The sequence below is a fragment of the Brachyistius frenatus genome, unplaced genomic scaffold, assembly GCF_029030835.1.
Source record: "Brachyistius frenatus isolate BFR_SWC_R1_liver_20210118 unplaced genomic scaffold, ASM2903083v1 Contig_397, whole genome shotgun sequence".
Taxonomy (NCBI): Eukaryota; Metazoa; Chordata; class Actinopteri; family Embiotocidae; genus Brachyistius; species Brachyistius frenatus.
Window position 1 is genome coordinate 57827 of NW_027210996.1, and position 16089 is coordinate 73915.

The window sequence follows — 16089 nt, forward strand, 5'->3', positions numbered from 1 at the left end:
AGGATTGAGGGGCGAGTATATCACCCACAAAGATGCAGGAGAATATGACCAAGTCTGTAAGTCAGCTCATGTGCTCTATATGTTGCTAATGTCGGTGTCTTTGCATGTGTTACCAGCCTGCGCTGCTCATGTGGTTGCAGGTGACTCCGTCGGCTTTCACCCAGGAGATGCTGCAGTCGTCGTCGGAGCGCCAGGCCAACGCCGAGGTGCACCTGCCTCGCATCCTGGAGTGGATCGACATGAGCAAGACGACAAACCGCAAAGTAAACGTCGAGATCCCTCAGTGGCTTTAATATAACCGGGCTGCAGACGGCACAGCGACAGTGAAAGGTGGCGCTGATAACTAGAGCGACGCTGGTGTTCTGTGTCAGGGGCTTGGTGAAACACCCGTCAGTGACGACAGTCTACAGCTGCTGCTGACTTTGATCTTCATGAGACTTACACCCAGGGGAGTTCACTATAAAATCTACAGTCTCAAAAAGAAAAAAATACATCAAAATCAACATTTGATTTTTGACAGGGCTGTCAGAGGACTTCCATGTTTGTGTATGTTGCCTCACTTAATTAAAAAATCGGCCAAGATATGAGTTCCTGTAGGCTGAACTAACGTATGAATTAATACATATATCTAAATAATAAGAACTGTAATGTGTGGAGATAATTAAGACCACAAAAAAAACAAAAAAACAACGACTTTAAACTTGTCATTATTTTCTTTATTATCCCCCTGAATTCAGAGCATGTTCTGTCCGCTGAGGGCATCTTCGCTGGACCAAAGCTGCTTCCGCTGAGTCAGCAGATACTAATTGATTAGCAGAGGGCAGCCAATGTGACTTAACACTCCGCACTCTCAGAAGCAGAATTTAACAGGGAGAAATGTCACCAAAAGTTCACCAAATGCCTTTGAAATTAAGAAACATCCACCTCATCGTATTCAGCAGGACCCATTTTTGCATCTCACCTTGTGCACTTTTTTTTTCTTTTGTTGACTTGTCAAGTATGCAAATAAGATATCGGGGCCTCAGCAGGTGATAAGTGGGACCAGCAGGATGTTTTTAGGTCATCCTGACAGCCAAGGAAATGACATACAGTTCAGTAATTATTGTCACTTTGGCAACGATGCAACTTTAAGAGGGTGTATTTGTTTTATCATAAATAAATTGTAATGTCTAAAGAAACATGAAATATGATCAATAATATTACTGCTGAGCATTAGATGAGCTAGCAGCCAATTAGCTTCAGCTCAACATAAAGACTGGAAACGGTTCTGTCCTCTAGAAGTTGCCACTTCACACGCATGTGCTAGTTTGTTTATGTGTGTGTGTGTGTGTGTGTGTGTGTGTGTGTGTGTGTGTGTGTGTGTGTGTGTGTGTGTGTGTGTGTGTGTGTGTGTGTGTGTGTGTGTGTGTGTGTGTGTGTGTTGTCAGTTGTCTATGGTAGATGTGGATCAGCCTCTTTTCCAGCCCTACCCGTCTGAGCTGGTCTTCCAGAACTTCACTCCCGCACAGACCTACAAGTTACCGCTGATGCTCCTCAACAACGACAAGGTGTGTGTGTGTGTGTGTGTGTGTGTGTGTGTGTGTGTGTGTGTGTGTGTGTGTGTGTGTGTGTGTGTGTGTGTGTGTGTGTGTGTGTGTGTGTGTGTGTGTGTGTGTGTGTGTGTGTGTGTATTATGTGTGTGTTCAAACAATATGGCTGCTGAGCCGATGTTTCAATCAGAAAATAGCTGTGAAAACGAAATAACAAAACCACTCTGGCTCTCAGACAGCTCTGGCCAGAGCAATGAGAAAAAAAGTAAAAGGTTAAAAGATGTGAGGAGGGAGGAATGATTGGAAAAGGTCGTGTGGGGGGTGGGGGGTGTACCTGGCGTTTATGTTGTTGTTGTTTTTTTGCTGTACTTGTGTGTGCAGTTTTTTCACGTTTCTTTCTCTTTTTTCCGTGAAGGTTTCACGGCATGTGAAGCTGAAGCAGCAGGACTCGGAGTTTTTCCAGGTCGGTCCGGACGAGACAGGAAGCAAAGTGGCGCCGGGAATGTCCGCCACTTTCACCGTCCTCTTCACCCCAGTGGAGAACAAGGTAGTGCCGACGGAGAGGAGCGTGGCTGCTCCAATCAGAGAGGCTGATTTAGAGCAGATTCAAAATCAGGAAGTACGAATTTTAAATAGGATAGAAAATACAACCCACTTTTATGTAAGTCCACGACGACGCCGATGGACGCGCTCATTCTGCTCTTCATATTTGGTGCATAAATATCTGGCAGCAGCTAAGTCGGGGTCAGAAGGTCAGAGATCAAGGGGTCAGGCATTAGGTTACAGCAGCACATCTTTCTGTCGTCACTGTCGTCAAACCTGCCGACATACGTCCCGCCCACCGATAGCTGTAACCTGACTGCACCACAGGCCTGTCAATCAAACAGACACGCCCCCAAAAACAGGTGTTCTTGAATCTTCTTTTCTAATGAATGAGGGATTATTTTCAGATGGACCTCCAGAAAACTAATAAGAAGGAGTGACTTTAGCTAACAACACCGAGATAACTGATGGACACATTTTATTCACTTTGGATTTGATGAGAAGTTGAATGGGAGTCTATGGAGCCGGAGGCTTTTTGGAGCCGACCTCTAGTGGCACTCGCTGGTATTGCAGCTGAAGACACTTCTGCATCGGAACCATTTTCAGAAGCTACGTCCACTTTTATATACAGTCAAGGGTGTTCGCTCTTGCCTTGTCATTCATTCTTTTGTGTACGTGCATCATATTAGAAACTACTTGAAACAATTGCTGAGTAGCTAATTGGTGTCCAACTTCAAGTTAAAGGCTGGTGGCTCTAAACTTTTTAACCGAATGCAAGCCATATTTTGTATTTCCTCCATCCAGGACTACCACCACAGACTGGTCTGCGTGACAGAGAGGGAGCGGTTCGAGGTTCCCATCCGAGCCATCGGGCCTCGAGCCATTCTGGACTTTCGAGACCAGCTTCATTTACCCATCTGCCCCGTGAAGGCCTCCACGGAGAGAACTCACCTCGTCCGCAACATCGGAAACAGCGAGGCCAAGTTCACGCTGCACACACGGAGGTGAGAGGCTGACTTATACGTATAATGCGTCTGAATGATTATAGTCATGATGCAGCAAAAGTCTCGACCTGTGACCCGACATATCGAGCCACGCCTCTCATTGCATAAACACTCGATTCAAGATTTACATTATGTAGTTTTAGGTTTCCATTAATTACTTGTGATTCAAAAAGAGTTTCCTCTGACAGTTTCTAAAACAAAAAAACAACTTCTAAATATTTCCAGGCCTTTCTCCGTGGCGCCCTCCTCTGGGACCCTCGATGTGGGCGAGAGCATGCAGGTGACTGTGGTTTTCCAGCCGCTGACCACAGGAGAGCACAGACAGGAACTGCTTCTGCACTACCACACCGGTGAGATACATCCTCAGAAAAAAACACATCTCTGACACAAATAACTCCAGAAAGGAAGTCATGGCCACGTGTTCTCCTGGTGAAGCTAGTTTCTGTCGTACAGCTGCATCAGTTGAGGATTTCCCTGAGCTGTTGTGAAATATTCATAACTGTCCTCAGCAGCATGTCCAGATATATATTTTTTTAATATTAAGAAAGGCCTTGTTGCAGTTTTACTAAAAATAATCATAATCATGATATATTTCATTTATATAGCGCTTTTCACAATACTCAAAGATGCTTTACAGGTTAAAATGGTCAAACACAACATAAATGATTATATATAATAACCTAATAACTAAATTATTGTATATTCTAAATGCCTCCATAGACGAGTGTAACTGAAATATTCCGTTCTGAAAATGAACAATAAATGTCATGTAAGGATAATTGTTGAAGGTGTTGGTGTTGGTTCACTGAACATCTGATTTAAACACTAGATCCAATTTGATATTTCATGCAAGACAGAATAAATACATTAAATATCAAATCAAATAACAGCACTAACAAACTGCTGAATCAGTAGAGTAACAAAGCTTAACTTACATAATTAATGCATCCACTAACTTGGCATTTTCATCCTCTTAAGTCATAAAATAAATATTTAACATACATAAAACACACATTAAATGTTAACCAAATAATGACAACAGTCCATTTTCACTTACTTCTCTTGGTTCTGGTGGTTTGGTGGGAAAAAGAGGCTCTGCAGGCCAAAAGGGGGGCGGGGCTTTGTAGCTTCCTGGGAGCGCCCATCGACATGACACACCCAGGAAGTGGTATGAAGGGCGGTTAGATGTCAGGTTAGCTCTTTAAAACTTGACGTGATTTCATAATAATAATAATAATAATACTCATAATATAACTTTCTTCATCGAACGTGAACAGTGAGGCTTCAAATGATGACGAAAGTGCCACCTAGGCGTTGGTCGTGTCTGTTGTGGCCTCCGAACGGTTTTGCATAATCGGCAGCGTCAAACGCATCGAAACTGAAAGGATGAAGGTGGCGACTGTAATCAGGGAGGTAAACACCGTAATGTGACTCATCTATCTGCAGCAGCGGCGGTCCTGAAGCAGAACATCACTGCAGAACAGCGCTCGCCATCGACACACACACACACACACACACACACACACACACACACACACACACACACACACACACACACACACACACACACACACACACACACACACACACACACAGTGAGGGGAAACAATCGTTACTGTGATTTATTTCTATCTTTCTCAGGGTTTGGTAATAATGCCTGACACAAACATCCACTTTAATGTCTAACTTTCAGTATTATTTTGCGCACGCACGCGTGTGTGTGTGTGTGTGTGTGTGTGTGTGTGTGTGTGTGTGTGTGTGTGTGTGTGTGTGTGTGTGTGTGTGTGTGTGTGTGTGTGTGTGTGTGTGCATTCTTTCGCACATGCAGCCTTATCAGTGTGTTTCCCATCCACAGACCTGCAGTATCTGTAGCAGTGCAGCACAAATAGATTTCCCCCCCAGCTGATCCAATTAACTGCTCATTGCTGCTCGATGTGAACCGAACATGTTTGTGAATATGGCTGGATGCTGGATTCAGAATGAATCTATCAGATGAGCTGATACTTATATATGTGTGTGTGTGTGTGTGTGTGTGTGTGTGTGTGTGTGTGTGTGTGTGTGTGTGTGTGTGTGTGTGTGTGTGTGTGTGTGTGTGTGTGTGTGTGTGTGTGTGTGTGTGTGTGTGTGTGTGTGTGTGTGTGTGTGTATTTGTGTGTTTGTATCTGCTTGGGGCCACGAAGTCAAAGGTGACATAAGCAATTGTAATGATGAGAGGAGAATCTATAACATCCTCAGGGAGCACAGTGAGGAGTTCACTCATGATGGCTGTTATCTCCTCCTCTCCTCTCCTCTCCTCTCCTCTCCTCTCCTCTCCTCTCCTCTCCTCTCCTCTCCTCTCCTCTCCTCTCCTCTCCTCTCCTCTCCTCTCCTCTTCTCTTCTCTTCTCTTCTCTCTCTTCTCTTCTCTTCTCTTCTCTTCTCTTCTCTTCTCTTCTCTTCTCTTCTCTTCTCTTCTCTTCTCTTCTCTTCTCTTCTCTTCTCCTCCTCTCTCCCTCCTCCTCTCCCCTCCTGTCCTCTCCCCTCCCGTCCTCTCCTCTATCCTTAGATTTCCTCTTACATTACACTTAATGGGTTCATCATATAACCCAACACTCTCTCTGGGTCTCTGCTTGTCTTTGCGTAGTACAGGAAGAAATGTGGCTCCACCTTTTGCAAATGACGATTTAAAACCGGATGATTTGCGTACTCAAGCAGAGTGAATCAGGTGACTCGTGGAGCTGCTACAGGGTCACTGCACGGATGAAGTCACTTTAGGTATCATTGCTTGATGAATGTTTGTTTTGAGAACCGTCTGTGTTTTTATGATCTAAATCTTCTCATTTCAGATGAACAGTATTTCTGAGTGATTCCTGGGTTTTATCCCCTTACTGTATGTTTTTAGTGTCGGCTCAGTCGCCCTCACAATTAGCCTCAATTCCTCAACATCAAAGGCTTTTCTGGTCCACACACGAGGGGATCAATTAGAGGTGAATAAAGGAAGCTGCTGGGAAACATCGGTTCATCCACCTTAGAAGAGTTGAAACAATGGTGGAGCACATAATCACTTTGATGGGTTTAATGTTAACATAGAAACACAAAGTTTCATGGCAGTTTCAATAGAAGCTCTGCTTACTGTAACTTTGCAAATTGAGACACAGTTTCACACTGTAGTTTGGCCTAAAAATAGAAACGGCAAACATGATTTGCGAGGTTGATTAATCACGGCGATGCTTCAATCACAAAATGGATCGGGCTCACTGCTGACCTGAGCCGGCCACATCAAAGTCTCCTTTAAAGCTCATTTCAACTTGGCGGCGGTCTGAGTGGAAGAATCCCAGAGCGGTTCAACAAACGCAGCAGAAGAAGAAAAAAAAAAAGAGGACCTCTGTTCACTCCTATTAGCTATGCATCACCTGGGTGGATATTCCACAGTGTATGTGTGTGTGTGTGTGTGTGTGTGTGTGTGTGTGTGTGTGTGTGTGTGTGTGTGTGTGTGTGTGTGTGTGTGTGTGTGTGTGTGTGTGTGTGTGTGTGTGTGTGTGTGTGTGTGTGTGCGTGGGAGGAAGAAGTCGGTCCCATGCTGACACGGCAATCATGACGTTATTGTCGGTAGTACCTCTGAAACTCGTCCACAGCAAAGTCACCTTGCGAGAAACGTCCTGTTTATGATTAGATAATGGCGGATAAGAGAGGAGCTGTTCTGACTTTAGATTTATATTCATCCATTTTGGGGTTTTATCATTTAATTATTGTGACGCCATTTCTTCCCCCACAGAGCCACAAAAGGACTCGGTGTGCAGCTCTGTAATGAAGATTGAATGTGTGTGTCAGTGGATGACGGGTCTGCTTTTTCTCTTTAGTGTGTGTGTGTGTGTGTGTGTGTGTGTGTGTGTGTGTGTGTGTGTGTGTGTGTGTGTGTGTGTGTGTGTGTGTGTGTGTGTGTGTGTGTGTGACTTTAAAGGAGCAGGAGCGCTGTGTGGCTATGAGAGGGCAGCATTAAGTTTTTATAGTGGGGAGGGCCCAGCCCGGTCCAGAACATCACTTACAGCCCATCAAGAGACAATCATTTTTAATTTAGCATCTCTCCCCGTCTCCCTCGCGCTCATGTATGTTTCATACCAAAGAAAAAAATCTGCATGAGCTGGCCTGTGTGTGTGTGTGTGTGTGTGTGTGTGTGTGTGTGTGTGTGTGTGTGTGTGTGTGTGTGTGTGTGTGTGTGTGTGTGTGTGTGTGTGTGGGCCGATTTGCATTGAGGTTTGCGCCGTGTCTGATTTTCATGGTGTCAGTTAAAAGCTTTGAAAAATATATATATATATATATATTTTTTTATTATGATGTGTTTAGACGATCCTTGTTCTGTCTTAAAAAAAAAAAGTGAGCATCAGAGACTCTGCAGCTCCAGTAACACCCCCCACCCCCCTCCCACCACCACCATCACCCCCTCTCTCATCCCCCCCTCCCCTTGTCACTGCTGCTGATTTAAATGGGAAGATGGACAGCTCTTAGGGAGCGCCGAGACATCTGCTCTGACAGGGCTGCAGCACCGAGGGGACTCGAGCACAGCAGCCTTTTTTAAAAAAAAAAAGACACACACACACACACACACACACACACACACACACACACACACACACACACACACACACACACACACACACACACACACACACACACACACACACATAAAACGGCAAAGTGACTGCACATAAAGCAGCACACACACACGTACTGCAGATCTGCTGTTTGTGCCGTAATCAAAGATAGCAGAGGGAGTCGAGAAGTTCTGTTGTTGTGTCCATAGAGGAATTATGGGAAGAGGAAAAAGCGAGTGCGTGTATGTTTGTCTCTGTCTCTCTGTGTGTGTGTGTGTGTGTGTGTGTGTGTGTTGTGTGTGTCTCTGTTCTCTATGTGTCTCTGTCTCTCTCTCCCTGTGTGTGTGTGTGTGTGTGTGTGTGTGTGTGTGTGTGTGTGTGTGTGTGTGTAGGGGTGGGGTGGTGATGGTGGTGGTGGACTGCCATGATGAAAGCTTAGCAATAAGCTGCAGCTCTCCCTGCCTGTCAGCTGCTGTCATAGCATCCGGACGGCGGGTAGATAATTGCTTTTCTCTGTGGATCCCACCAATTCTTCGTCCTCCTCCCTTCATTTCCTTCCATCACTCATCCTCCATTCTCACATGTTCCTTCTTTGATTTTGCCGTTTCTCCCTGCGTCCGATTTATACCTCTCAATTTCATACACTTTGTGAGTAAAAAAGAAAAGAGCCGGGCCCCTGCTGTGGAAGTATGCCAGGCTCTTTTTTTTTCTTTTGTGTGTGTGTGTGTGTGTGTGTGTGTGTGTGTGTGTGTGTGTGTGTGTGTGTGTGTGTGTGTGTGTGTGTGTGTGTGTGTGTGTGTGTGTGTGTGTGTGTGTGTGTGTGTGTGTGTGTGTGTGTGTATGCCTCTAGGTATGGCACATGATGGAAATCTCTGTGATAATTGGAGGCAGAGCTCGAGCACTCCCTGAATTCTAATATGTGTATTTTTCCACCGTCGGGCGTGCATAGTCATCGTATAGATTCGACCGAGCTCCTACATTCATCCGTGCTGCGTTCGTTGTTGAGGCGTTTTGGAAGTGAAATAAGTCACACCGGGGAGAGTTTTGCTCGTGAGGCTTTCGTGTTGCACGGAAACGAGGTGATTCGGGGTCCGAATTAATCACTTCTCCTCACCGGCGTTAAAAGCCCTAGCAGAGGATGGATTAAAAAAAAGCTCTCCGATTCCGGTCTGCAGCGAGCCCGGTCTGGAAAACCGAACGGGACGGCTTATCTCGTATGAATTCAACACATGTGGTTTTTAGTGTGGGAGGATGAATGTGTTGGATCTTAGCCCTTCTCCTTCTTTGGAGCTGAAATCAGATCCTCAGGCTGATTTCCTTTTCCTCCAGTTGCCTTTTGTTTTTCTTTTTTTCTTTTAAAGGGTACTGAGTTCATTGATTTGTTCGTGTGGTTTTATTGGCCGTTCGTCCTGAGAAACAAACATCCTCCACTCAGTGGCTCCGTCTTCATTAAGGTTGAATGAAGAAAACAAATAACTCCTGCTGATTCTTAAGTTGATTTAATATATATATATTTTTTTTAGTGTTGACAGATTTGACAGACACAAAGAAGAACGTCTTGATTTCGATCTTTGTTTAGCAGTTCTGTTTATAATAATTATTAATGGTTTTAATAGCGTCAAATATAATCTATGAAGGTTGAAATTAAATGATTCATAATGATATGACCCCAATTTGACGCAGTTTCCACCAGTGAATCCTTAATACTCATATTAAAATATAATTCCACACAAATTTAAAATGCATTTGCGACACTGATTTCCATTTGGATGGCAAGATTTCAGAAGTTTCATATTACTTGTCTGCACACAGTTCTCACTGCAGGTTAAAGTGGAACTGCAGCTCTGAACCTGCACTGCAGCTTTAGAACTGGATGTAGTGAAACTTTCTATTGGGGACCTCAAAATACATTCACTGCTCTCAAAACCACAGTTAAAGTATCTAATCCTCAACCAAGGGCTGGATTTAATGACCGTCAACCCTCCAAATCAGTATCACTATGAGTTCAATCAAGCTTTTTAATTTTTCAGAGCAGTTGTACCTTTGTTAATCGTGTTTGAACCAAAGGGAACGGGACACAAAAAATTGCGAGTAAGAGTTAATAAATGGCCGGTGTCCATTTGAAAACACAACAATCACAGTAAAAATGAAATGGTTGCAAAAGAGAGAAAAAAGAAACTCCGTGTCACTTTTGTTCTCCGTTTTTATTTCTAGGGATTTCATACACTAAGGTGTGTTTTTTTTTTTTATTTCACTGGGGGGATTGTTGTATCAAAGAAAAGATGAACCACAGAAACTCCGCGTTCCAGATTCAGACATTTCCTCGTATTAAATCCAACATGAGAACGAGCCCCCTGTGTGTGGACTAATGGTGCAATTTTTTTTTATCCTTATTCAAAAAATACAAATAAAATCTTTCAGCTCTGCAGGCACACAAATAAAAGCAGCCGAGTTGTTTCTACGGAGTTAAAACTCGAGGCCGTCTGATTTGCATGTAAACAAACACTTGTTGGATTTACATGAGAACTCGTTCTCGGCGGCTTCATCCAAAATCAGAGTTTTGCATCTTATTTTTGATGCTGGTTATTGTTGCTCTTGCCCTGCCTGTGTGAAGTGTGCACGTTGTGTTTGTGGCACCTTGTTGCCGCTGCAGACTCATTAGATGTCCTCATGTGGTTTGTGTTGTATTTTTAAACTCCAGAGAACAACGCAGTCAGATTGTACCATGTGGAAATCACGTCAGCCTTCAGTCTGCTGCATTTTGATTTAAAGCTTTCTTATTCATTTCAGCATGATGTTCTGAAAAGTAGTTTTTCAGTGCTCGTTTATTTACATGTGAATCAAAGGTTCTCATCTCTTTAAGTCAAATTTTTATTTTGAGGTTTGTTGTCTATGCTTGTTTGGTTGTTTTGGAAGTTTTCTGATATTAAAAGTATGATAACTGGCTCTCGTTGAAATTTCAGATTTTTTTTTAATTGCTATCTTAAATACAGACTGAATATAAAAGTGTTCGTAGCTTCCAGGTCTGAAAAATGGTTCCGATCCAGAAGTGTCTTCAGCTGCAATACCACCGAGTGCCACTAGAGGTCGGCTCCAAAAAGCCTCCGGCTCCATAGACTCCCATTCAACTTCTCTCATCAAATCCAAAGTGAATAAAAGTGAATGTCCATCAGTTATCTTGGTGTTGTTAGCTAAAGTCACTCCTTATTAGTTTTGCCGCTTAATCTTAATACAAACAGATGGAAATCTTTCAAAATAAAACGCCTGAACATTCAGTGCTTTCGTCAGTGATCCAAAGCGGAGACTTTGCAGCGAGTCCTCGACGCCACTGTGAGCTGTCAGCGACTCAGGTTCAAATAAATGGAGTAAAACCTCAACGGCACTTTGTCTGCAGGTTTGTGGCTTTTCGGTGTCATTGAGTGAGTTTGAGCTCTGTGTCTGTGCTGCTGATAGTTATATCACATATAGACTAAGTTTATTTGAGGGAAAGCAGTTCATTGCCACTCATCTCACGTACGGAAAACCTTCCCTTGAAACTAAGCACAACAGCTGGGGAAATCTTTCCCTTCTTGGCCTCCATTCACACGACTTGTATAACTCTCTGGGAACATATTAGTAGCTCATAATCTAGAAAAGTCTAGAAACGACTGGTGCACAGTATCCCAATATACGCTTGTGTTTTTGTTTTTTTCCACTTCTGCGTGCTGATTTTTCTCAGGCGAAGACGTGTACATCGGCTTGCACGGGTCTTGCGAGGAGCTGGACGTCCGTCTGGAGACGGACTGCGTCTTCTTGAAGAAGACTTACATCTCGTTGGTCAACGCTCACACCGTGTCCCTCGGCAACGACAGCGACGTACCGCTCCGGTACCGCTGGACGACGTGGCCCGGCCGGCACAAGGAGGACCTGAGCCGTCTGAGGTTCACGGGAACGTTTTTACCAAGTAGCTCGAGAAATATACGACTCTTTGTTTTCTCCTCTGACCCTCCTCGTTCACTCTCTTCTCTCCAGGGAGAGCTCAGTGCTCCAGCAGCAGGAGGAAGAGGAGGAGGAAGAAGAGGAGGAGGAGGAGAATGATGACCCCTCAGCGATCTGCCGGTCTGCCGGAGCCGTGGAGGAGGACCGAGGCCGGGCAGCGACAGACCGCCTCCTGGCCCTCCCACACAGCTGCATGACGGTGGAACCAGCGGTGTGTTTCTCCGCGTCAACACAACTTCACCCGACTAATTAGTCAAACTGCCCGACCACGTGGTTTCTTTTCCCCTCGGTCCTGCAGAGATGATAATGTCTCCTGTACGTCTGACTCAATTTTAATACTTGTATTAATGCTGAAGGCGTCCGCAGGATCGTCTGAAGCTGGCTGCGATCCAGCAGCTCGTCCTTGAGCGCGTGAACATGTCGACTCAGAATATCAAATGTGAGATCTCAGATGTGACATAAATAGTTTGGGATCTGTTTTTTTTTTTTTGTTGTTGTTGGCACGTAAATCCCGTCTGACTCCTCGGTGACAGGAGGGTCGTGGACCGGGGCTCTTTTTCTGCCCAACGGACCCTTCAGGTAGTCTGACCTGTTCTGACATCACTCCCCCACCCCCACCTCCACCTCCTCCCCGTCCTCTATGGCGGTGTCTCCTCCGCTCAGCTCAGCTAGCTTCCCTGGACGGACTCAGAGAGGAGACAGATGAACAGCAGGGAGGGGTGTGTGTGTGTGTGTGTGTGTGTGTGTGTGTGTGTGTGTGTGTGTGTGTGTGTGTGTGTGTGTGTGTGTGTGTGTGTGTGTGTGTGTGTGTGGGGGGGGGGGGGTAAACAGCCTGTAGGCCAATCACAACACAAACTGAGAGAAATGGCCAGCAGTCTTCACACGAGTGTGTGTACAGTCAAACCAAACAGAATCAGTCAGCCTCAGTCATGTTGTTTTTCCACTTCCTGTAGTATTTACATTTACAGACTGTGGTGCGTGTTTTGTTTTATATTCTCTAAATAAAATTTATAAAAAATATTCTCTTTGGTACAGGAGGGAGAAATTTGGCCAAACGCCACGGCGTACTTCCACATCGTCTTCAAGCCCGAGGAGGCCCGACTGTACCAGCAAACCATTTACTGTGATGTCACAGGTCAGTGCCTCAATAGAAGAAAACAATACTCCCAGAAGTTTCATAAATGATATACCATGTTTGTTTACATGCATGGATTACTTTGTGCCCCCCCTGACTTTGTTTTTGGGGACACCATGAGGCTGATATGTTTCGTAGTGAAATGTCTCAACCTGTATTTAATTCATTCTCCAAATTCTTCTGTTTCGCAAATACACCCGTGTTCGTGAGCGTTTGTACAAAAGTAAAACCATTTTGGACTCGGCACTAGTGTGCAAAATTTGTATTGTTAAAATGGGTATAAATGTGTAAGAGGTGGATTTGAGATCAGAATATAATGAACCACAGGTCAGGTCAAAGGTCAAGAGCCAAGTCTGATAGCAACACTTTTTCCTGATGGCAGAAGCAGAGGAAGAACTCTTTTTTTTCTTTTTGTTTGTTCTTCACCACCTCGCAGATTGTTTGGCCGACTGCGAGCCCACGGCACAGCCTTCCTGTGAAAATCAATAGCTTTGGTTTTCTCATAAAATATTCTGCTTCCCTCTGTGGGTTGGAGCAGACGAAGGTTAGAGAGACGAGTCTGGGTAGCTAAGTGTGTCTGTGTGTTCGGTTATTGTCAGAGGACACCAGAAGTACCTCCTCCTCCTCCCCTTCCTCCTCCTCCCCCTTCAGTGAGCGATATATCCTCCATCAAACCCGGTTTTTATAAACGCTTCAACTGCCGGCGGACTCGCTCATTCCTCCGGCCATCTCATTTTCATAGGAGACAATAGCCACAACATGTTCATCTCATCCCAGTGGTAGTAAAAGTGTTGTTGACACATTTGCATGTGGCCCTTCATGTGTGTCTTCTGAGCCACAGGCCAGATTTACATTCATTTCCATGTTTTGTGACGGGCAGGCCGGAAGATGACTGTGTCCTCCGGGTCCTCACCGAGCTTACTCAGCAAAACAGACGGCTGCGGCGGCCTCGAATAAGTTCACGTAGAACAAAAGGAGAAAAGTGGCTGTGGCAAATACAATATAGTAATAATTAAGATTCACCTGCGTAAAATCTGATATAAGATATTAGATACGTTAAAGTTTGAGATAATTTTTGTCTCTAAACATTACGTTTTATATCTGTTTTGAATGTTATGTCTGGTTTTGTGGATCTCTTCCTGCCTCGGTGATTTCTGTCACCTGACTGTACATCTTTTACTTTCTCTGTCTTTTCCTTTCTCTAATCATTACATCATGTCTGTTTTTGTCTGCCTTCAGGCTGCGAGTCCCGTTTACCTCTCACAATCCAGGCTGAAGGCCTGGGACCTGAACTCCTGTTCAACTATAACCTGATGGACATGAAAAACGTCTTCATAGGAGACACAGATCGTTACGAGGTAAGAGACACGTTAACAGCAGCGTCCCTATTAGAAACTGAATATCCCGGTAATTATTTATACAGGCGCCCAAATTCTGTCCGATAAAGGTTTAAAAATGATTCCGGATGGAATATAATATATATAATATATTTTTCAGAAAATTAACGTTCTACATCTAACATTACATTTCAGAATAATACTTTTATTTAGTGGGAGCCAGAACAAAGACAACGCTGGCCAAACTTTAGCCCGCGGACCCCAAATTGGGCTGCTGAACGAAACCGTTAACATTTATACACTTCTTATTTTTACCGTTGAAGTAAATCAATCACAGGTTTTTCCTGATAAAAACAACATCGAGCTGTCAGAGCACCACTGCTGTGGTAATAATCTTCTATTAATGGCATTATTGATGAGGTGCCGTACGTTACCTGATGATGGATTGTGGCGCTCGTACAAGACGAAAGAACAAAACTGTTGAGTCCTTCTTTGTGTGCAGGTGCAGCTGTCCAACAGAGGCCTGATCGATGCCCCTTTCAGGGCGTCGAGCCCCGACACCACATTCGGCCGCTGCTTCTCCTTCAGCCCCGAGGAAGGTGTCGTTCCCTCGGGGGCCTGCCAGATTGTGGAAGTCACCTTCCACAGTCGCACCCTGGGTACTTATTCCGAAGACTTGCTGCTGACTGTCACGGGACAGCCCCGGCCGCTCACCTTAACCTTCAGGTGAGGTCGGCAGGCGTCGGATCCCGACATTCAGCTCGGCGTATATCGAAGCAAACTGTGGCGGTTTTTACAAATCGAAATACCAAAGTCCACTTGTCTCTCATGTCTTTGCTCTTTTCTCTCAGGGGTTGTGTCATCGGTCCCACGTTCCACTTCAATGTTTCAGAGCTCAATTTTGGAGATGTAGCCTTTGGTGAGTAAAAACACGTTACTGGATAAGATACATCATTATCCAGAGAATCACAGTATTCAGAAAAAACAACAACTCGTTTTTATATTTTTTATTAAAAAAACGATCATCTCGTCTCTGCTCAGGTTTCCCGCAAACATCCACTTGCACCCTCTACAACACCTCCTTCGTGCCGATGACTTTCGGCCTGCGCGTCCTGGGGGACGGGTGGGGGTCTCCCAGCGTCAGCAGCGCCACGCAGGTGTCCGACGTGTCCCGGAAGAACTGGCGGGGCCACACGGCCGTGGACCTCCATCCCCGGCCGGCGGAGTTCACAGTCAGCCCGGCCGCCGGCTCCCTGAGAGCCATGTCGGACGTCACCATTAAGGTTACAGCTCATCGACAAACCAACACAGAGCTCACCCGAAATAATTCTGTCTCTGTGGAGACACTTGGAAATTAGAGACGGGCTGTAATACTGGTTTTCAATTTGCTGTGTTTCGATTGAATGTTTGTTTAATCCAATATTTTTTAATTTATTTTTTAACGTACGTTCAGGTGACGCTGTGCTCCAACACCGTCAGGAAGTACTGGCTAGCGCTGGTGGTGGATGTTGAAGGTGTCGGGGAGGAAGTCATGACTCTGCCAATCAATGCCCGGTCAGACACACACACACACACACACACACACACACACACACACACACACACACACACACACACACACACACACACACACACACACACACACACACACACACACACACACTCTCTCTCTCTCTCTCTTTTCATGAGCACAAACACGCATCTGTGAAAGTTAGATGAAACAGAAGAGAACTTGAAGGCCACATTGCGGCCGTAAGCACAAAATAACTGTCTGATCTTTTTCACTTTGGGAAGACACTTAATAAAACATTAATGAAAACAAAATGAATCATCATCTTCTGTCCCAGTAAAATGGAATATAATCTCTCCTTCTGATAAGAGGGTTGAAAATGAAAACAATATTTTGACAGGAGACTGCGGGGATGTCGTGAATATTGTGTTTGATATGAAAAGTAGGCTAATGTGGAAAGTCACTGAATTACTGTAATTAATG

The 16089-nt window shown here is 44.7% G+C and overlaps 2 protein-coding genes across 2 annotated transcripts in view; one reads left to right on the forward strand and one right to left on the reverse strand.

The window, feature by feature from the left end:
- The window catches only part of syt19 (synaptotagmin XIX), a 74561-nt gene that overhangs the window by 55306 nt on the left and 3166 nt on the right, over positions 1-16089 (reverse strand). The window lies entirely within an intron of this gene.
- hydin (HYDIN axonemal central pair apparatus protein) overlaps positions 1-16089 on the forward strand; it is a 64501-nt gene that overhangs the window by 2642 nt on the left and 45770 nt on the right. Inside the window, exons 3-15 of the mRNA XM_069724824.1 lie at positions 141-263; positions 1428-1547; positions 1945-2076; positions 2877-3076; positions 3302-3426; positions 11365-11566; positions 11658-11835; positions 12660-12759; positions 13999-14117; positions 14599-14822; positions 14948-15015; positions 15138-15379; positions 15550-15650. Coding sequence (XP_069580925.1) covers positions 141-263; positions 1428-1547; positions 1945-2076; positions 2877-3076; positions 3302-3426; positions 11365-11566; positions 11658-11835; positions 12660-12759; positions 13999-14117; positions 14599-14822; positions 14948-15015; positions 15138-15379; positions 15550-15650 — 1934 coding nt within the window. The remainder of the gene's footprint in view (positions 1-140; positions 264-1427; positions 1548-1944; positions 2077-2876; positions 3077-3301; positions 3427-11364; positions 11567-11657; positions 11836-12659; positions 12760-13998; positions 14118-14598; positions 14823-14947; positions 15016-15137; positions 15380-15549; positions 15651-16089) is intronic.